General features: G+C 42.5%; 1 protein-coding gene across 7 annotated transcripts in view; it reads right to left on the reverse strand.

Moving 5' to 3' along the window:
• Positions 1-19,159: 19,159 nt before the first annotated feature.
• The window catches only part of MPPED2 (metallophosphoesterase domain containing 2), a 227,723-nt gene continuing 223,317 nt past the window's right edge, over positions 19,160-23,565 (reverse strand). For all 7 annotated transcript variants that reach the window (XM_073576291.1, XM_073576295.1, XM_073576293.1 and 4 more), the window contains one exon: positions 19,160-20,404. In XM_073576291.1, the coding sequence (XP_073432392.1) occupies positions 20,286-20,404 (119 nt within the window). In that variant the 3' untranslated portion in view covers positions 19,160-20,285. The remainder of the gene's footprint in view (positions 20,405-23,565) is intronic.

A 23,565-nucleotide genomic window follows, 5' to 3' on the forward strand; every position in this document is an offset into this window, starting at 1 on the left:
TGTGGCTTCTGTCTTTTGCACTCCAAAATGACCAGACACATCATGATAGGCAGTGAGGACCATGTCTACATCTCTCCCTGTGATCACAATTTGATGGAGACGAGTAACGGTGATGTGATCAACGCTACTGCAATAAAGTAATCCTTTCTTCACAAAGAACCGTTTTCGCTGTCTCCACAGACACAGTAATTGGAGGTTTTCCCACGATGAGTAATTCCCAAATTTCTGCTTACACTCAACTTTCCGTCTGTACTTGTATCCATGTAGTTTCCAGTAGCAGAGAGTCTGGACTGGCTTACTGAGATTGAAATATAAACAAAGATTTAAAAGTACCACAACACTGTATACTGTTGTACGCTTCGAATACCTTTGCCTGTGAGTGTCTGTGTCTGACTCCGGAAGTATAGACGGAAATTTACAATTACCCCTAGACTGGATACACCTGGTATGTGCTGATACAGTACCATTGTTAAAAATTTGTTATTACGGTATCATCCATTGGGAGTGAGCATGTGTGGTTTACACCTTCTATATATACGGTGAATCAGAGATACCAATTTTTACACTATACTCGATACAGCTTGTATCTTGCTATACAGTACCTTTGTTCGACATTTAGTATTACGGTCAAATCCATACTGAGTAGGCATCTTAGAGTGACTACGGGACTATGTATACGGAGATTTCAATTGTACCCTACAATATATATGCTTGCTATCTTGTTATCCAGTACTTTTTTACAACATTTTTTATTATGGTCAAACCCAGACTGAGGGAGCGTCTGAGTGTGACTCCGGAAATATATACCGAGATTTCAAATTTGGCCAACACTGTATACAGCTGTACGCTTCTGATACAGTAACCTTTTTTGCTATTTAGATTCTGGTGTAATCCATAATGAGCCTGTGAACGTCTGTCTCTTACTCTGGAAATATTTTGGAGATTTAAGATTACCCCAGCACTGTATACAGCTGTATGCTTGTGCTACATTACCCATTTACAGCTTTTCATATTCTTGTGTAATACATACTGGGCCTGAGAGCGTTTGTGTCTGCCTCCTGAAATATATACGGAGATTCCTAATGTTTACACTATACTATATATACCTTGTATCTGGTGATACTGTACCCTTTTTCAACTTTTTATTTTATTGTGTACTCCATACTGAGCCTGTGAGCGTCTGTGTATGACTCATGAAATATATACGGAGATTTACTGTTATCCCTAGACTGTATAGAGCTGTACGCTTCTGATACAGTACCATATATCTGCTGGTATTTTGGGTCCATTTTCCAAAACATGAGGAAGTATGGTGGAAGAGGACGCGGACGTGGCGGGGCCACCTGGTACTGATGGTGGTGGTGGTGCATCTGCTGGTAGTGCCAAAAGCACAATAGCAGCTAAGGCAGGAGGTGTTGAGCCTGTGTCACGGTGTAGCTCTGGAAGGCCTGTAAGGCTCCCTTCTCAGGGAGTAGGTAGACTGCTTTTAAAGCCGGAGCATCAGGAACTGTTTTTGGCTTACATTGCTGAAACAGGCTCCAGCTCTATCGCCTCCTCTTCTGAAGTTTAAAAAAATGCAAGCACTGAGTCGTCAGTGCATGCTTCTGGTCAGGAGCAACCCCTTTCCTTGTGTCCTTCACCCACACCAAAAGTGAAGGATGCGGCAGCACACACATCAGATTACTCCATGGAGCTCTTTTCAATTACCATGCCTGGGTTAATTAAAAATGGGGTCCATCATATACTGGAGCATTCCAAATGGGGAACATCAGACACTGGAGCAGCATTTACGGGGCCCATTATACACTGGAGCATTAGAAATGGAGCCCATTATATATGGAGCATTATTTGGGCCCATAAGACACTGGAGCATCATCCATGGGGCCCATCATATACTGGAGCATTCTAAATGGGGCAGATCAGACACTGGAGCAGTATCTATAGGGCACATTATACATTGGAGCATTACAAATGGGGCCCATTATATATTTATATATGGAGCATTATTTGGGTCCATAAGACATTGGAGCATCATCCATGGGACCCATCATATACTGGAGTATTCTAAATGGGGCAGATCAGACACTGGAGCAGCATCTACAGGGCACATTATACACTGGAGCATTACAAATGCATTATATATGGAGCATTATTTGGGTCCATAAGACACTGGAGCATCATCCATGGGGTCCATCACATACTGGAGCATTCTAAATGGGGCAGATCAGACACTGGAGCAGCATCTTTGGGGCACATTATACACTGGTGCATTACAAATGGGGCCCATTATATATGGAGCATTATTTGGGCCCATAAGACACTGGAGCATCATCCATGGGACCCATTATGTACTGGAGCATTCTAAATGGGGCAGATCAGACACTGGAGCAGCATCTATGGGGTACATTATACACTGGAGGATTACAAATGGGGCCCATTATATATGGAGCATTATTTGGGCCCATAAGACACTGGAGCAGTATCCATGGGGCCCATCATATACTGGAGCATTCTAAATGGGGTAGATCAGACACTGGAGCAGCTTCTATGGGGCACATTATACACTGGAGCTTTACAAATGGGGCCCATTATATATGGAGCATTATTTGGACCCATAACACATTGGAGCATTGTCCATGGGGACCATCATATACTGTAGCATTATGTGGAGCTCATCATATACTGTATGGAACATTATATGTGACCAGTTAGTCTGTATGGAGAAATATATGGGCCTCATTATTCTGTATGGCGCACAATGTGGTGGCCATAACACTGCACGGAGTAATATACTGTCCTTTTTTTGAGCTATTGTACAATTTAAAATAGATCAGTCATGTCATGTAAACAGTGAAGTATTTGTCATTGTACTATACCTATATTTCTGTGCTGTATCGGAGCATCATGAGTTGTGGTATGTGTTAAAGGGGCGCACTGACACTCTTTGGCCCAGGGCACACGAAAACCTGGAGCCAGCCGTACCCCCCCCACAACTTTAGCCAAATAACCCCCAGTTTTCAATGCATAACTATTATTATGAAGTAAATTAAGGTTCACAAGCTTCAGAAATAAGAATTGATGTTTTTGACATTGAAATGGGCACTGTAGGTGTGTTTACTGTCCTCCACTCCCTGCCGACTTTGCTTCCCCATTGACTTGCATTGGGTTTCGTGTTTCAGTTGGCCTCCGACTTTTCGCTATACACGGTGTGCAGAATTATTAGACAAATGAGTATTTTGATCACATCATCCTTTTTATACATGTCCTACTGCAAGCTGTATAGGCTTAAAAGCCACCTGCCAATTATGTATATCAGGTGATTTGAATCTCTGTAATGAGGAGGGGTGTGGTCTAATGACATCAACACCCTATATAAGGTGTGCTTAATTATTAGGCAACTTCCTTTCCTTTGGCAAAGTGGGTCAGAAGAAAGATTTGACGGACTCTGAAAAGTCAAAAATTGTGAGATGTCTTGCAGAGGGATGCAGCAGTCTTGAAATTGCCAAACTTTTGAAGCGTGATCATCGAACAATCAAGCGTTTCATGGCAAATAGCCAACAGGGTCGCAAGAAGCATGTTGATAAAAAAGGCGCAAAATAACTGCCCATGAATTGAGGAAAATCATGCATCAAGCTGCCAAGATGCCATTTTCCACCAGTTTTGCCATATTTCAGAGCTGCAACGTTACTGGAGTATCAAAAAGCACAAGGTGTGCATACTCAAGGACATGGCCAAGGTAAGGAACCTGAAAAATTACCACCTTTGAACAAGAAACATAAGATAAAATGTCAAGACTGGGCCAAAAAATATCTTAAGACTGATTTTTCTAAGGTTTTATGGACTGATGAAATGAGAGTGGCTCTTGATGGCCAGATGGATGGGCCCGAGGCTGAATCAATAAAGGGCAGAGAGCTCCACTCCGACTCAGATGCCAGCAAGGTGGAGGTGGGGTACTGGTATGGGCTGGTATCAAAGATGAACTTGTGGGACCTTTTCGGGTTGAGGATGGAGTGAAGCTCAACTCCCAGACCTACTGCCTCACCTGATGGGTTGTGAGATTTACAACTCCTATAGATACATTTAAAGGCTGCTGCAGGACCACCAATGAGATACTCTCACTGTCTCTCGGGGGTACTCTTAAAGGGAACTTGTCAACAGGATTGTGCTGAGTAGCCTACAGACAGTGTCAGGTTGGTGCCATTATACTGATTAAAATGATACCTGGGTTGATGAAATCGGTCTTATGGTTGTTATTAATCTTTATTTGTTATTTTCAGTTAATGAGATTCTCATGCTCAGGGGTGGGCCTGTGGGGGGGGGTCTTTATGTGGTGCTCTGCTTACATATGCATCTGTATGAGCTTATGACAGGTCACTGATCCCTCAGTGACCAGCCCCCTATTTTACATACTGTATATCTTATTGTTTGGAAAAAAACAAATTCTGTTAACAGAAATATAGGGGCCTTCCACGTTACTGGTAGTACAAAGGCTCTTGAAAGGCAAAATGGCTCCTCACCCTCCAAAATAAATTCAGCAAATCCAAATGCCCCACCTCCCTTCTGAAGCCCACAGTGTGTCTAAACCACATATAGCATGCACATAATTGCTATTTCTGAAGCAATGAGAGCCATCATAATTTAAGGGTGTGTGTATCCAGAAACATGATCTGGGGATAACATACTGGTCACTATAAGGTACTGGTCACTACAACGAACTGGTCACTACAGCAGCAGTTTGCAATTTTCACTTGGCAACATTCATTGCAGCTTGTTTTTGGAAAACACCCATGGAGTCAAAATCTTCACTACACCTGTAGATAAATTCCCAAAGGGGTACATTTTCCAAAATCAAGTCACTTGAGGGAGGGATTTTGCTCTTCTAAGCACTTAGGGGCTCTGTATCTGGAGTCCCCAAACTATTCTAGGAAAATCTGCGCTCCAGGAGGAAAAAAGCACTCTGTCTCTCCTGACTCTTGCTGTGTGGCTAAGCAGTATTGTACAGCCACATATGGGATATTGCCACGTTCAGTAGAAATTGTGGGACAAATCATGGTGCCATGTTTACCCATTTCTAGTGTGAAAATGTAAAATTTGTAGCTAAAACAAAATTTTGGTAGTAAAAATGTAATGGTATAAAATTCTGTGACATACCCATGATGTCATTATGATCACTGCACCCCTACATGAATTTGTTGAGAGGAGTAGTTTGTAAAACATCAATATGGAGGGTCTTCTGAGCTTTGCACTGTGCCTCAAAAGTAGTATTGCCCCACACATGGTGTATTGGCGGACTCAGGAGAAATTGCACAACAAATTGTATGGAGTAATTTCTACTCTTACCCTTGTGAAAATACATAAATAAATATATTTTTTATGGGGAAAATGCAATTCTTTTTTATTTTCACGGCTCAAAGTTATAAACTTCTGTGCAGCACCTGAGGTTTCAAGGTGCTCACCACACTTCTATATATTCCTTGAGGGGTCTTGTTTTCAAAATGGTGTCATTTGGGGGGGTTTCCTACGTTTAGGCATATCAGGGGCTCTCCAAATGCGACATTGCATCCACTAATGATTCCAGCAAATTTTGCATTCAGAAAGTCAACTGATGCACCCTCCCTTCCGAGCCTTGCCATGCGCTCAAACATTAGTTTTCTCCCATATATGGGGTATTGGTGTACTCAGAAAAAATTGCACAACAAATTCTATGGTGCAATTTCTCCTGTTATCCATGAAAATGTAGAATTTGGGGCTAAAAATGAACATTTTTGTGGGGAAAATATTTATTTTTCATTTTCACGGTTCAACTATATAAACTTATGTAAAGCACCTGGGGATTCAATGAGCTCACCATACATCTAGATAAGTTCCCTGAAGGGTCAGGTTTCCAAAATGGTGTCACCTGTGGAGTATCTTTTACTCACACATTTGGCTCTCTAAATGTGACATGGCGTCCGCTAATTGTTTCACCAAGTGTTGCATTCAAAAAGTCAAATGGCGCTCCTTCCCTTTCAATCTCTGTTCTGCACCCAAACAGTGGTTTCCTTCCACATATGGGGTATCGGCATGCTCAGGAGAAATTGCACAGCAATTTTTTTGGTCTATTATTTCCTGTTACGTTTGTGAAAATAAAAAAAAAAATGGGTCTAAATTAAAATGTTGAAAAAAAGTTACATTTTCATTTTTTTTCCACATTCCAAAAATTCCAAGAAGCGGAGCTGATAGAGCTGACGAAAGACCTGCCAGATTGCGAAGAACAAATTCTTCCAGGTACTCGCATGACATGGCACCCGACTTCGGACCTATCTGGGCTGCAAGAAACTTCATCACAGCAAGCGGATCGACCATGAAGCACCATGGAGCCATCAGAGACCTGCTGGACGTTCTTCAACTACTAAAAGTGGTGGCAGTGTTGAAGGTCAAGGCACACGGAAAACTGAACACAGTAGAGACACGGGGCATCAACATGGCAGACATGGCAGCGAAAAAAGCAGCCGGAGGAAGACAATATGGAAAATGGGAGAGGTCGTAGAGCCGGACGGCTACTACATGACGACTGAAGACGAGAAAACCTGGCAAACAAAAATCAATGGGAAAACCGTTGAAGATGCCATCTCTGAATTGGACAGAAGTGCTGCCTCCTCCTCCACCAGCCAACAAGCTGAATCACTTCCAGGATGAGGACTCTGACGTGGATATGAATTCTGAGGCAGAAGAATGGTGCCCACCTTTACCAGAAAGGACGTATTTGATGGAGAACATTCCAGAAGATTGTCCTCCACCACCCTCTCGTGGGGAAGCTTCTTCTCCAGCACAGTCCTACGATCGGCAGTCCATGGCAACACTCCCCGAGACGAGATGCATGAGTCCGAAGGCATCCCAAGGCTACAACAGTTTGACCTTCCCCCTCATCCCCGGAGAATGTCGGCTGGATCTGTACCAATGCAAAGAGTCCCAAGTCCTCCTCTGACACAGTCTAACCCGAGTCTTCATACAGAGGGAGGGGAGACTCCGCGGCACGGACATAGACGAAACCTCAGCTAAAAACCTACAATCAGCTCAGAGAATGTCAATTACCACAACCCAGTCACTAAACATGACAAAATAACTTCCTGAAACCTGTACAAGAAGTAACAGGATCAGACTCGGAAGGAGGAGAAGGAAAGCTGGATGCTGAAGGCCAAAAGCACTGGGCTCCAAGAAACCGTTTACCTCAAAACGTCTACCTCAAGACAGACCTAGTCTACCTCAAACCGTCTACCTCAAAACGTCTACCTCAAGACAGACCCAGTCTATCTCAAAGTGTGTACCCTACGGTGGTTCAATGGGCACATGGCCCCGCACAGATTTGAAGACACAAATGAATGACCTGATTGGACTCAACTCACACCTTAACAGCCAAATTCCCAGCAGCTGTTTGGCCTCCGACAAATTTAACATCGGACAAGCGGGAAAAGTTCCCCCACATCGTCTGGCCTGAAGACTTCCGAGTAAGGAACCGGTTGGCGAAGACTACTGCAAAGAAGCTACTCTCAAAAATAGTGTGCAGATATGGGGGTTCCAGAAGCAATAGCAAGTGATCAGGGACCCACATACACAGCAAACCTGACACAAGAGACCTGATTAGCAGTAGGGTCAGACTTAGGCCTGCACACTACCCACCATCCGACACCATAGACTAGGTGGGACACTTAAGAGCAGCATGCTAAAAAATTTGCCCAAGAGACAGACAAACCCTGACATTAGACACTGAAGGCATAGACTGCTAACTAAGAGACTTTGATTACATTGCACCACACCCCCTTTAGGGACAGACCTCCTGACCGCCCATTTACAAAAGTCTGTACAGAGGAGGATGTATGCACTAGGCATATGTCAGTCCACTGGCAGCATAAAAGAGTTGCAGCGCTTTGGGCCAGGAGCAGGATTTTAGGGCAAGTGATATCTATGGGGGGATTGTTATGGAAATATATATGTATATGTATTTCATATAGATCTCACTTGCCTGCTATAGGCTATATACTCCATATACTGCTATATACTCATGTATTCTTATATAGCCATACTGCACACAGACACATATTTACAGTCTGAACTCTATAACTAGTTGGTGGAAATAACCTGCTACCCCCCCATGCAAAGGTCTGGGGAGCTGATGTGATCTCATGATAGCATTGTCTTGTGACATGTCTCCAGACGCACAGAAGAGGAAGTTTAGGCCAGATGGTCCAGCCGATATTGTAGACTTGCTGACATTGGAATACAAGGGGCAGTATATCATCTGATTCCTAAGTCACTTTAGGTCGGATGCCCATATATGTTCATGTATTTAAACTGACCAATTAGATAAGAAGTAAAGCCTTTATGTTAATGAATAACCACTCCTTTCTGTACGAATTGATAAAAGACCATGAATGTGAATAAAGCTTCCAGAGTTTTGCTGGAAGGTATTGCCGCTAACCAGGTGTGGCGTCTTTCCTTCCTTGAGCGCTCAATAAGACTCTGTCTAATTAGGACAGGCCACAGTACGCACAGGGGTAAATCTACCCAAATCAAAAATATTTCCACATCACCTGGAGGGCTAATAAGCTTCTTGAATGTGGTTTTGAGCACCTAGAGCGGTGCAGTTTTTAGAATGGTGTAACTTTTGGGTATTTTCTATCATATAGACTTCGCAAAATCACTTCAAATGTAATGTGGTCCCTAAAAAAATGGCTTTGTAAATTTTGTTGGAAAAATGAGAAATTGCTGGTCAATTTTTAACCCTTATAACTTCCTAACAAAAAAAAAAGTTTTTTTTCAAAAATTGTGCTGATGTAAAGTAAACATGTGGGAAATGTTATATATTAACTAGAGTTGAGCAAAACGGGTTGGTTAAATTCATAAGTCGCTGACTTTCGTTAAAGTCGGGTTTCATGAAACGAAACCCGACCATAGCGTGAGGTCGGCCATGAGGTCGACGAACAGAGCTCCAAAGTTGCGTTTTAAATGATGCTTCCAGCGCCCTTTTTCAGCCAATGATGGAGGACGCACACTGTGGGCAACGCAAAGACATGGGCAGCGGTCACCACCATCTTTGAGAAGGGCATGCAAGTGATTGGCTTGCTTTGTGTGGCGTCACAAGGGCTATAAAAGGGCGTGCACGCCGACCACCATCGTACTTCTGCCGATATTAGCATAGGGAGAGGTTGCTGCTTCTGAATCTGAATAAGGGAGAGCGTTAGGCAGGGAAGAAGAAAAAAAAAACTGCTTCTGCTGGTAGCGATTTCCAATGTACAACACAACAGTTTGTGTGCAGTGACAGGGGAGGCTATATTAAGGTGCATCAGCTCTGTTGGTTATTAAGGGCCTGTCACACTAAGCGATATCGCTAGCAATATCGCTATAACTTGTGACGTTATAGCGATATTGCTAGCGATATCGCTATGTCTGATGCTTACCTCCGACCGCTCCCCCGCTGGTTATCGCTGATCGCGCGAGAACGTACAGGACTCTTTCTCGTCGTCAGCTTCCTGCTAGGCTTCCTGTGGAGAGACGAGCGACGAGCGTGGACGCGGGCGGGAGGACGTCAGGATCGCCTAGTGTGACAGGTAAGTAGCGATCCCCGACCCCTGCGATGTCGCTGGTGAGATCTGCCTGTGGGGCAACTCACTAGCAACCACTTAGCGATGTACCAGCGATCCTGACCATGTCATATCGCTGGTCGGGATCGCTGGTACATCGCTAAGTGTGACAGTACCTTTAGGCTGCCTTATAAGGCTCCCTGATAGCTGCATTGCTGTTTGCACACTGCTGTGCAAACTGCTTTTTTAAAAGCAAAATACTTTTCTTCCTCTTTTCTGCACAGTTACCAAGGGTTCATTTTTCCACACTTTTGTGTGCAGCAGTCCTGCTTATTAGGCTGCCTGCTGCCATACTTGGACTAAGAGCATCATTGTCAGCCTCCTAAAATCTCTAGGGAGATTCAAATTCTCCCCAATACTATATACTGTTAGGGACGGCGGAACGCACCAAATATAGATAATAGGAGGTGCGTTCGCCGCCCAGGGTCCACCGTGCGGTAGATGGGAAGACCGCTGCTGACTAATGGCAGACTCGCCAGGAGGCGGAGTACTGCGCTTGGGTTAGCGTCACCCGAGGCACTTAAGGCAGGCTTCTGTTAAAGGCACAGAGAAGCCCTAATATAAATTAGGAGTACACGCTGGGCCTGTTGACTTCACAGGGCCAGCCAGCGCGTGGCGTCGCAGCCGCGAACGCCAAGAGGTGCTGCTGAGCGCAGCGCGGCAGTAACTGCAGCCGCTTAACGACAGTGCCGGGAGACCGGACACCGTCGGATGCTAGTGATAGGCGCGGTAAGCACAGTGGCGCATAGCTTGCCACAACCTGGCGCTGACTAATACCAACACTCTGTCACCATTCGTAATATCAGAGGGAAGGGGTTTCAAATAAGTCAGTCACCAGACACATGCATCCGTCACCATACACACATAGCAGATAAATCTACTCTAGCGCATGGCCGAGCCGCCATGCGGGCATTTTATAGCCATGCGCTTCCAGGACCTTCCAGTACTTTGGGAAGGACCAATCAGATCCGACGCAGGACCTGAGCATGTGACCCTTGCTCTCCACTGAGAGGTCATTTTGCGGGCATGCCCAGCAGCACGGCGAGAGGACTTAGCCTCCGGAGCGGTTCCCTGCAAAGCTGGTTGCGCTACCTTTGCTGCACCAGAGGTGGCAGCAACATCCAAACTCACAGAGCGGGTCTGAGCAGGATGCCTGGATCACCGAGATTGCTAAGCAGAACCCTGAGCGTTCGGAGGGGAATGGGAGACCGCTGGACGTACGGCTCTTGATTCCTGTTGTGCAGAGTCAGAAATCCGATGCCTAACATATACATACCTTGTTATACACCAGCCAATTTCAGCCTGTTAAATTGAGGTGTAATCTATAGTGGGCCTGAGATAATAGTTCAGCCTCCTAAAATCTATAGGGAGATTCAAATTCTCCCCAATACTATATATACCTTGTTTTACAGTACCATATAGCTGGTGGTATTTTGGGTACATTTTCCCAAAAATGAGGAAGTATCGTGGAAGAGGCCGTGGAAGTGGGCGGGGGTTGCCAGCTGGTACTGATGGTGGTGGTGCATCTGCTGGTAGTGGCAAAAGCACAATAGCACCTAAGGCAGGAGGTGTTGAGCCTGCGTCATCATCTGGCTCCACAAGGCCTCGAAGGCTCCCTTTTTCTGGGAGTAGGTAAACCGTTTTTAAAGCCGGAGCTTCAGGAACAAGTTTTGGCTTACATTGCTGACACAGCCTCCAGCTCTATCGCCTCCTCTTCTGAAGTTTCAAAAAAATAAAAGCACTGAGTAGTCAGGGGAGGCTCCTGGTCAGGAACAACACCTTTCCTTGTGTCCTTCACCCCTACCAAAAGTGAAGGATGCTGCAGGCCACACTACAGATTACTCCATGAAGCTGTTTTCACATACCATGCCTGGGTTATCAAGTCAAATCGTGAATTCCCCAGTCCAAGATGAATCTGACATGGAGTGCACTGATGCACAGCCACTGCTAGATTTTTCTGCTGGTACATTCACTCAGAGCACTACATTGTCCTCGCAGTGTACTGAGCAAGAATCTGACCCTGATGAAACTCAGGTGCCCCTTCCCGCATATTATACCACCTTACATAGTGACAAAAAGGAAGGTGCAGGTGAAAGTGCAGGTTCCTTGAGCAGGTGGGGGGGCATACTCATGGGCGACGGCACTGGCACAGGGCCCCTCATAGTACGCAAAAGTGTCTCTGCCGTTGGGAGGGCCCACCCGGGAGGGCCCACCCGCCGTCAGACAGACCGCCGTACTATGAGGGACCCTGTGCCAGTGCCGCCGCCAACAAGTGGGCCCCCCCTGCTTGCTCAGGATCACTCCACCGCCGTGACGTCTTCTGTGTTTACTGACAGTGACATTCTGGTCAGAGAGCGCGATGACATCACGTCTGTACGCACTCTGCCTAAACAGTCCAAATGCAGAGAGATGGAAGATGGGGATGATGAGGAGTCCAGAGTACAGGGATTCCCTAGCGAGGAGACTTATTTAAGTGTTTTAAAGGTTGGGAGCAATTTTTGGGGAGCATTATACTCTGGAGAATGATATATGGGGCCCACCATACACTGGAGCATTCCAAAGGTGGACATCAGACACTGGAGCGGCATTTACTGGGCCCATTATTCACTGGAACATTAGAAATGGGGCCCATTATATATGGAGCATTATTTGGGCCCATAAGACACTGGAGCATCATCCATGGGGCCCATCATATACTGGAGCATTGTAAATGGGGCAGATTATATATGGAGCATTATTTGAACCAATCATACACTAGAGCATCATCCGTGAGGCCCATCATATGCTGGAGCTTTCCAAATGGGGGACATCAGAAACTGGAGCAGCATTTACAGGGCCCATTATACACTGGAGCATTAGAAATGGGGCCCATTATATATGGAGCATTATTTGGGCCCATAAGACAGTGAAGCTTCATCCATGGGGACCAACATATACTGTAGCATTATGTGGAACTTATCATATACTGTATCGAACATTATATGGGACCAATGATTCTGTATGGAGAAATATAAGGGCCTCATTACTCTGTACGGCGCCCTATGCGGTGGCCATAATACTGTATGGAGTAATATACTGTCTGTTTTTGGAGCTATTGGAGAATTTAAAATGGATATCAGTCATGTGATGTAAGAAGTGAAGTATTTTTCATTGTACTATACCGCTATTTCTCTGCTGTAACAGAGGATCATGAATTGTGGCATGTGTTAAAGGAGCCCAGTGACACTCATTGGCCCTGGGCCCACGAAAATCTGGAGCCAGCCCTACCCCCCCACAACTTTAGCCAAATAACCCCCAGTTTTCAATGCCTAACTATTATTATAAAGTAAATTAAGGTTGACAAGCTTAAGTAATAACAATTGATGTTTTTGGCATTAAAATGGGCACTGTAGGTGTGTTTCCTGTCCTCCACTCACTGCTGACTTTTCTTCCCCATTGACTTACATTGGGTTTCGTGTTTCAGTTGGCCTTCGACTTTTCACGATAATCGACCGATGGCTTTCGACCCGACTTTTGCAAAAGTCGGGTTTCATGAAACCCGACTCGACCCGAAAAAAGGCAAAGTCGCTCATCTCTAGTATTAACTATTTTGTATGACATATCCCTCTGGTTTAAGGGCATGACAATTCAAAGTTTGGAAATTGCAACATTTTCCGAATTTTTGGCAAATTTCCATTTGTGTCACAAATAAACGCAAGTCATATCAAAGAAATGTTACCACTGTCATGAAGTGCAATATGTCACGAAAAAAACAGTCCCAGAATCTGTTGCCTCCAATGAAGCGTTCCAGAGTTATTTTCTCTTAAATCGATACTGGTCAGAATTGTAAAAATTGGCCTGGTGATTAACGTGCAAACCAACTTAGGTAGTTAATCAAACTCAAACAGTGTTAAAATATAAGACCAATCCTCTGGTAATCTGACACCAAACATCGAAGGTATGTCTCCAAACTTTCATTTAGGCGTTCAGTCTGACCATTGGTTGGAAAAGTGGAATGCCAAGGAAAAGGATAGATGCATCTTTAAAAGGGAACAAAATGCCCTCCAAAATTTAGATACAAACTGTGTTCTCCCGATCTGACACCACATTGGAGGGAACTCTGTGAAGCTTCACGATCTCAGTGACAAACACCTGAGCCAGTGTCTTGGCATTTCAGAGAGCAGGTAAAGCAATAAAGTGCGCCGATCTCCCTGGTGACCAGCCAGAGCCAAGTTATGATGTGCCTCTAAAATTCTGAGACACAGACTAACAGGTACAAACAATTTTCCTGAACGACCAGAAAGTGCATCCCCTGAGCCTTCAATAACTCACCCTCAAGTTCAAAACACACTGCGGAGATGATTGACCACCCCTTTTTTGTAAAATAGGGACAGCATCACCAGTACTCTCACCACAAGGGAAACGCAGAGACAAAAGCATATGCTTTGACGTTCTTAATCCCGGCAGGGATGAGAAGGTCTGGTCAGGAATTACAGAGAGAAAACGAGCAGCCCAGGAGGAGCTGTGAGATGGAGTTTCATGTCTCCAACCAGCTTACAAAGAACACCAAATGCACGGCCCCCTGAGCACTAAGTGTAGTGCAGCATATCAGTATGTACTGGCTGCTTTTTAATATTCATACAATAATGCAGACATTTAAATCTTTGATACTGAAATTGAATGAGATTGCAAAAGCCAAGAATACAATAAAACATAAATAAAAGCCAAAAAAATAAATAAAAAAAAACTATACAACTGTTTCTATCACAGTAAGCTATGCTTCATAATTTATTCTGGCATATGAATAAGATAATTTTATGCAGAAAAACAAATTAATTATTTTTTATTCCTCCCTGCGTAGGCACAACAATTCAGTCATCTGTGATAATGAAAGCCCAATGCTAACTAGATCCGACACAAATACACATATTTATACAGGATACTGCTGATTCTACACTTGTTAGAGGAGACTTGTTTTTATGCCAGGCTGAGTCATACAGTATGTTTCATTTCCCTGCCCTTGTGTAGTCATAACATGGTTCATAGCTTATTACTCAAGTGCCCCTGAGCTGATAACAGCAGCCTGAGAGCAACTGGAACTATAGTGACATTCACATCATACAAGTATTAGGGCTTTTTGTACTCAGGCATCAAAGCAATTAATTCAATTTGCTTTTTGCTAATGCAGATGAATGGAGATTAATATGAAGGACTACTGTCGTGGCCAAAAGCTTTGAGACTGACACAAATTTTAGTTTTCACAAAATTTGCTGCTTCAGGTTTTACAGCTACAATTTGCCTTACAGTGAACCTGTCATTATCATTTTGCTAAGTAAAATACAGGCATTGTCAGGTTGGTGCTGTTATACTGATTAAAATGATACTTGGGTTGAAGAAATCCATCTTGTAGTTCTTGTTTAATCTTTGTAGTTTTGAGTTAATGAGATACTCATGCTCCAGGGCGGCCTGTGGGTGGGACATTTTTTTGGTGCTCTGGCCTCATCGTCATTATTCAGGATTAAATGATATTTGACTGAACCTTCAGTTACTTGCCCCCTATTTTAAATACTGCGCTTGCGCAGCTAATAGTGTGGGCTTTAAAAAAATATATTGGCTCCAGCAAAATGGTGGCGGCGCCTGCGCTGTAGCATCTATCGCTTACCAACAGCTGCTATTGCGCAGATGCCACCAGGCAGTGCCATTTTGCTGCTGTACAATTTTTTTTGCTTTAATAAAATGGCGCCGGCGTATGTGCAGTAGCATCTATCTGCAAGAGATGCTCTTAAACTGCGCAAACTCCATCCACTGGTAGGTGGCACTTGCACAGATTGAAAGCATCTCTTGCCTATAGATGCTACTGCACATGAGCCACCGGCACCATTTTGTTGGAGCAAAGAAACGTTTTGGATTCAGAAAAATGGTAGTGGCGCCTACGCATTGCTTGTAGGTAGATGCTAATGCACAGGCGCTAACGCTGGCGCCATTTTGCTGGAGCCAAACTATTTTGGCTCCAATAAAATGACGCCACCGGCGGTGCATGAGCAGTAGAATCTATCTGCAAGAAATGCTCTTAATCTGCGCAAGCCCCATCCACTGGTTGGCGGTGCTTGCACAGATTGAGAGCATCGCTTGCCAATGGATGTTACTGTGCATGTGCCGCTGCCATTTTGTTGGAGCAAAAAAAAAAATTTGGCCCCAGCAAAATGGCAGTGCACAGTACCATCTTTATTCAAGCCATAGCTGCTACTGTGCATGCGCCACCGTCATTTTGCTGGGGTTAATTTTTTTTTTTTAAAGACCTCAGTATTAACTGTGCAAGTGCAATATTTAAGATAGGGGCCAGATCACTGAAAGTTCATTCAAGCTAAAATGATGACGATGAGGCCAGAGTGCCAAAAAAAGTCCCGCCCACAGGCCGCCCCGAAGGACAAGAATCTCATTAACTCAAAACTGCAAACAAAGGTTGAACAAGAACCACAAGAAAAATTTCTTCAACACGTCTCACATTAATCAGTATAACAGTGCCAACCTGACAAGGCCTGTAGTTTACTTAGCAAAATCCTGATGACAAGTTTCCTTTAACTCTAGATTATGATGAGTGATCCAAGGAATGTAAAAAAATTGCTAAATAATTCCCTGCCAGGAAAATTAACTTAATCACAAGAACGTCATTTACACTAATTTTCAGTGCTGCCACAAAATGACTTCCCTATATCATTTCAGTGATCTTCTTGTTAGTTCAGGAGAACATTTTATCAAGCACAAGGCAGCTAATATGACTCCATTATGCTGATTGAATTATAAGAGCAGAGTGAATGCTTTAAAAGGGATCTGGTGCTTGAAATCTTTGTCTTCTGTTAACCATGGTTACCTCAAAGCAAATGCATTCAGTCATCACTGCTTGTATTAAAAGGACTTTACTGGGAAGGACATTACTGCTTTTACAATTTACCCCATAACAGCTATTTATCAGATCATCAAAAACTTTAAAAATAGAGGTTTCATTGCAGTGAGAAAGTAATTAGGGCAGTCAAGAAAGTCCAAATGCCAGGATAGTCTCCTAAAGAGTGGTGATGAGCAAACGTGCTTGGAGAACATGTTATCTGAGTATCCTGGGTGAACTCGAGTCCCTGCGGCTGCATGATCGCTCATCACTATTAAGGAGGATTCATCTAAAGGATCAGTTTAACACCAAAGCAAAGCTTGCTCAATCATTTCAGCAACCAGGTGTCAGTGCATTTGCAAGCACTGTGAGGCAAAGGCTTTTGGAGGCTGGCCTGGTGTAAAGAAGGTCGGCAAAGAAGCGACTTCTCTCCAAGGAAAACATTGACAGACTGACATTCTGCAGGATGTACAGGGATTGGGCTGCAGAGAACTTGGGTAAAGTTATTTTTTTCTGATGATACCCCTTTCAGACTGCTTGGGGCATCTGGAAGAATGGATAAATGTTCGGGGGGGAAAAAAGGTGAGCTCTACCATGTGTCCTGTGTCATACCAACAGTAAAGCGTCCTGCGACCATTCATATGTGAGCTTACTATTTTGTCTAAGAACACTGCTGTGGATAGAGAATGGCATCTAAAGATATTCAAAGACGAACGTCTCCCAACGACACAGGAGAAATTTGGTGATGAACAATGCTTCTTCCAGCATGATGGAAACCATCTCACAAGGCAAGAGATAACTGCCGTAAGTGGTTTGATGAGTCTTTGAATAAACTTTAGATATTTGTCGATAAAAGTCTAAACTCTTATGAAAAACTTATGATTGTACTTCAGAAACTATAGAAACATCTGGCTACAAGATCTAAAAACACAAAAGCAGAAAACTTTGCACAGACAAAAATTTGTGTTGTACGCAAAACTTTTCACCTCTACTGTAAATTAACGCATACAGTGGTTTCGTTGTTCTGTTATCCTGCCCATGTTGCAGAATATACAAATTTTTTGGAAAACCTAAAAAAATAGGAGATTATTTTTGTAATCTTACTGAAGACCTTTAAAGAGGATTAGAACAACCCTAACCATATGCCACACTAGGTCATCTGGAGGTCAAATAAAATTGTTCCCTTACTAAGGACTCACGTCTGTTTACCAGTCCAGAACTGATGCAAAGTGTGACTCCTCCACAAACCGTATCTGGAGATGCCAGGACTCTGGACCCGGGGCTGATCTCCAGAGATCAGACCTTCTTAATTCAAATAACTAAGTTGTATGTTTTTCTATTTCAAACACATTTTGATATGTACTTTTGAGCTACAAAAACCCTGTAACCCCATTCTATGCAGGGGATTTGTATATGACATACTCAATATAACTTATCAGGAAAATGAATCAGCACAGAATCTGGACCTAATTTTATAATTATGTCTAAATCTAACCAAGACTCAAGAGGGAAATCGGTTAGAAAAACACCATGTTGTTCTGATCATAGGACAGATTTGGGTTTTTTTTTTTAAAAGATTCAAAATGATGATCAATATAGTTAGGTCCATATATATTTGGACAGAGACAACATTTTTCTAATTTTGGTTCTAGATATTACCACAATGAATTTTACACAAAACAATTCAGATGCAGTTGAAGTTCAGACTTTCAGCTTTCATTTGAGGGTATCCACATTAAAATTGGATGAAGGGTTTAAGAGTTTCAGGTCCTTAACATGTGCCACCCAAATATATATGGACCTAACTGTACTTACCTTCTGCCACCATCATGGTAATACTGGCCTGCTGACCTACTGGCCTCCAGGGATGACTTGCACACAAATGTGACTGCTGTAATGTGTCCAGCCATGTAATCGCTGGAGGCTAGGACATGGAGACTGGCAGCATGCTAGCATTGCCATACGAGCTACAAAACAATGAGTAGACTGATATTTTGGGATTATTTTTGCACCCGAATTGCCCAGATTTGGCCATGCCTCCTTGGGTAATGACATCCGCAACAATTGGGTTCTGTTGAACTCAAAGAGAAAAATGAAAAAGAAACTAGGTGATAGATTGACTTGATGCAGATACAAAAATCAGACAGCGGGTCAACTTCTGCAGCGTGTGGGTCAGATTTGAACAAACCTCAAACACTTTAGGCTAGTTTCACACTAGCGTATGGCAGAGCTGCGGAGGGATGCGGAGTTCCTCCGTGAAGCTCCGCCCACTGCTGCGCCTCCTCCGTTCAGCTCCGATGTATGCAGATGCCTCCGCATGCATTGTTCTGAGGGTGCAGTGACCTGCGCTGAACGCAACGTGTTGGATTTTTTTGTGGTCGCCGCACCGTCAAAACGACGCATGTGGAGGCATCCGCATACATCCGCATGAGCTGCGTACCCAATGCTAAAGATAGGGTACGCAGGCTGCATGCCGACGTAAGCGGAACTGAACGGAGGTACGGCAGTGGGCAGAGCTTCACGGATGAAGTCCGCATCCCTCTGCAACTCTGCCATACGCTAGTGTGAAATTAGCCTTACTCAGCTACAGATTTCCCCGTCCGAAAATTCAGTTACGATTTCAGGACACTTTCAATGAAACATTTTGAGAACATAAGTAACACATTAGAAAGCCATGCCCCGTATTTAAAAATCTTGCAATTTTATTTGCATATAAAGGCGCTAGATACATATCACAATAAATGTAAAAGAAACAAATGGTTTTCTAAAGTCCATTAACAAGGTAGCAAAAAAGAAAAAAAAAATGGACAAGCCCTGGAAAAAAAAAGCATTTACAGGGGTCAACAGAAAAGAACTTTTTGCGACAATATTTTTGTGCTAGCAAGATTGCAATTACACACAGTGCAAAATAAGAAAAGGTAAAAGGGGGTTCAAGAATGTTTATAAAAGGGCAACAAAGCCCTTTTCATCGATTGTATTCATACATGCCTAAAAAATACACACAAATACTAGGAAGAAAAGGACACTTGTAGATGTGCCCTATCCTTCATAATTTAGGTTACCTGTGTGCAACATTTTGATGTACTTTATACTTTTTGCAGATGCCTAAAACTGCCAATAATAATTCCAACATTATGTAACACAGAAAAAAATACTTATATATATAAATCCATATTTAAAAAGAGTTTCGCATTTACATGTTTTAATGTATGGCATACAATTTCTTTACAGCTGTTTCAGCCCCATACATAATAAAAATAACAAATAATTTAATTTAAAAAAAAAAAAAAGAAGCGCAAAAATAAATGGATTAATAATAACAATAACAATGGATGTACAAAGGTCTGCATTAACTAAAAACAAACAGACTACAAAATAGAGGAAAAAAAAACAATGGAAAATGCACCTTGAGGTGATAGAAAAAGCACACAAATTCAATAACAATAAAAAAAAATACAATTACACACAAAACAAAAATATTAGATTGTGCAAATCCCGGTGGTTAGAAAAACATAGCTTTTTTTATTTAATGTAATGTACTGTATAGCTTTGGGGACCTTCCTGGGATATGTACAATTTACAACAGAGTTCTGTGGACACAATAATAACTGATAAATTAAAAGAAGATTTAAAAAAAATCTTGAATTTTTTTGTACCAAAAACTGAAAGGAGGATGAGGAAAAACAGCTTTAAATAGTTACAAATACCAACAGAAATTTTTTTATTATTAAAACTAAATGAGGAAAAAAAATGCCGTTATTAGTTTATAGACCCATTTTTTTTCTCCGAAGTGCAAAGGGTGTTCATGATCCTTGGGGATTGGGAAGGTCAAAAATAATGGGAGGGTTGGTTGGTTGAAAGCTGACTGTACACGTTGAGGCATTGATGTACGTTGTGTAACCATCCGTCATGATCCCGTAACCTGCAAAACGAAGACAGGCAAGTGAGGTGGAACAACTGCACGAGCCCTAAGCCAGAATGCTATAAGCTACGGCATGGAAATAAAGTCGCGCCATAATCCTCTTTACAAAGAGTAAGGAGCTTTCATTTTTAGATTCTTACAAACACAACATGCAGCCTTAATAAGCAGAAAAATAGTCACCAACTGTTTTCTTCTACTACGCCGTTGTCAAGTCATTTAAGGTATAACTGTCCTCCCACCTAGAAAATCTGTGGCGGCCCATGAATACTCCCACTGACTGTATTCCCCCAAGTACAAAATATAGGAATACTTAGGTTTTAAATGGTAAAGAATTAACTTCTATGGAAACAAAAGACAATGTAGGCTTAGTAGATATAAGTATTTCCATAAGACTTGTAGACCATCTGTGTCTAGGAGAAGACCATATGAACATGAAGAGGAATACACCATTCAGTCAGTTATCATATGGTCATAATGATGTCTGTTAGACTGACAGCAACTATTCCATCTACATACATGGATTTTGTGAACAGCTATCTTTGTATTAACCCCTTCACGACGTCCACTGTACATGTACTGTGCTGCAGGAAGTGCGTTCCCGCAGACCGCTGTAGATGATTGGCGTGACAATCACACACGCTCACTCCAAGCGATGGCCTAATCAAAAGCGGATGTCAACGCTATATGAGAGCTGACACCCTGGGGCAACAGCCACAATATGCGTTCGAGCTGATCGTGAGCGTTAACCCCTTTAATGCCGCTGTCAATAGCTACAGCAACATCAATCGGCATAGCAGAGGGAGGGAGCTCCCTCTCTGCTCCGATCGGCACTATGCGATCACTTTGTACCGATGGACTCCACGGTGGCCTTGGGCCGAAAGACGGCCGTGGGGGTCACCCAGGTATGGTCGCCTGTAAACTCATGCATAGAGCAGGTGCTGACATGCCTCCTCCCTATCTGTGATGCACCAAGCTAAAACCCTGCAATGCAAAAGCACTGCAGAGTATTAGATCTACAATCAGAGCGGGGAAAGTTGATGGCCATTCTGAAACAAAGTCAAAAAGTAAAAAAAAAAAATGTAAAAATATTGAAAAAAAATTAAACATGAAAAAATAGAAAAATACTGCTCCATATATTTATGCAAAAACAAAATCTAAAAAAGTACACATATTTGGTATTGTCACTTCCAGTACAACTTTACCTATAATTTGTCACACTAGTTATCCCCTTCAGCGAACACCACAAAAAAAGTGCCAAGAAAGCTATGCTTTTTCATTATGCTGACAAAAAGTGGAATAAAACGCAATCAAAAAGTTGAATATAAGTATTACAATGACATCGCTAAAAATATCTTGTCCCACAAAAAACAAGCTGCAATACAGCCCCATCAGCGTTGAAATAAAAATGCTATCATTCTCAGAATAGATTGATGCAAAAACAATTAGTTTTTCTATAAAATAGTTTCTATTGCGTAAAAGCGGCAAAACATAAAAATGATATAAATGTGATATCACTGTAATCGTACGGATGCAAATAAAGTTGTTTTGCCGCTTTTACCACATAGTAAAACCCCAAAAAACAATTCCTTAATTGCTGTTTTTTGTTCATTCTGCATCTCAAAAATCTGAATAGAAAGTGATCAAAAGAAGTTGTGTGGCTGAAAATGGTACAAATAAAAACGTCAATTACTCTCGCAAAAAAAAAACAAGTCCTCGCATTAGTCTGTTGGCAGAAATATAGAAAAATTATAGTTCTCAAAATATGGAGATACAAAAACTTTGCTTTAAAAAAAAGCATCTTTTAGAGTTATATAAATCTGGTATTGCTGTAATCGCATCAGCAAGAAGAATAAAGTAATAGAATCAATTATACCGCACAAGGAATGGCATAAAAAATAAATGCAACCAATTCTTGACCTGCTGCTCTTCTCACATTTATCCTGTGCTCTGTGCTGAGCACTTGCATCCGGGTTTCTGTGTAAATCTCAGAAATACGTGATTCAGACAGAAACCCCAGCGGAAGATTCCCTATAGTGGGGCAGATGGAGGCACTGTGTATTCTGTCTGGCCTATGATCTGGCGGTTTCCGTCTTTTTAAATGTGCATAAAAGAGCGGTCAACCACAGTTTTGTGCATCTCTGAACAGAGGCCATTATAGTGAATGTATCCCTTGGGGGGGGTTATCGGAATCATGTTATTCTGAGATTTAGATGTAAGCCCTGATGTAAGCGCTCAGCATAGAGCACAGGGTAAATGGATAAATGTGATCCAAAATGTCATGGAAAATGTTTCAAATAAAAGCTTCAACTCAATCCACAAAAAATTTCCCACTCAGGTCTATAATCTGTCAATGGAAATATAGGGGGCTTCCACATTACTGGTAACACAAAGTCGAAAAGGAAAATTGCTCCTTGCCCCCAAAAGAAATTCTGTGTTCCCAAATCCAAATGCCCCTATCCCTGCTGAGTACCATAGTGTGCCTAAACATCTTTTAGCATCCATGTTTGACATTTCTGTAGTGATGAGAGCATGCTTAATTTACGGGGTCCATGTCTCCAGAAACATGAGCTGGGCACAATGTAGAGGCACTACAAAGGCAGATAGCAATTTTCACTCAGCAACATTCAATGCTGCTTGTTTCTGGAAAACACTGATGTTGTTAAAATTGTCACTGCATCTTTAGATAAATTTCCAGAGGGGTCTAATGTCCAAAATGGGGTCACTTGAAGGGGAATTCTGCTCTTCTGGCACTTAGGGGCGCTGTATATGGAGTCCACAAACCATTCAAAGAAAATTTGTTCTCTAAGATTCAAATAGGGCTCTGTTCCTCACGAGTCTCGTCGTATGGCTAAGCAGTACTGTACAGCTACATATGGGGTATTTCTACTTTCAGCAGAAATTGTGCCATTTTTACTCATTTCGCTGTCTGATGATGTAAACTCTAAGGCTAAAACTAAATTTTTGTGGTAAAAATTTAATCATTCATTCGATTAGTGAGATAACCCTCTATTGCAGTGGTCAATGTATTCATCTCTATGATATAGCTACATCATACCACTAAAGGAGGATTAAAATATAACTCATTGATGGGGATATGTATTTGCTGTGATTCTACATCTCGATATATATATTGCTCATTTTATTGTCGACTAAACTTCAGT

The sequence above is a fragment of the Dendrobates tinctorius genome, unplaced genomic scaffold (assembly GCF_039654945.1).
Source record: "Dendrobates tinctorius isolate UK_male_01 unplaced genomic scaffold, ASM3965494v1 ptg000048l, whole genome shotgun sequence".
Lineage (NCBI taxonomy): Eukaryota > Metazoa > Chordata > Amphibia > Anura > Dendrobatidae > Dendrobates > Dendrobates tinctorius.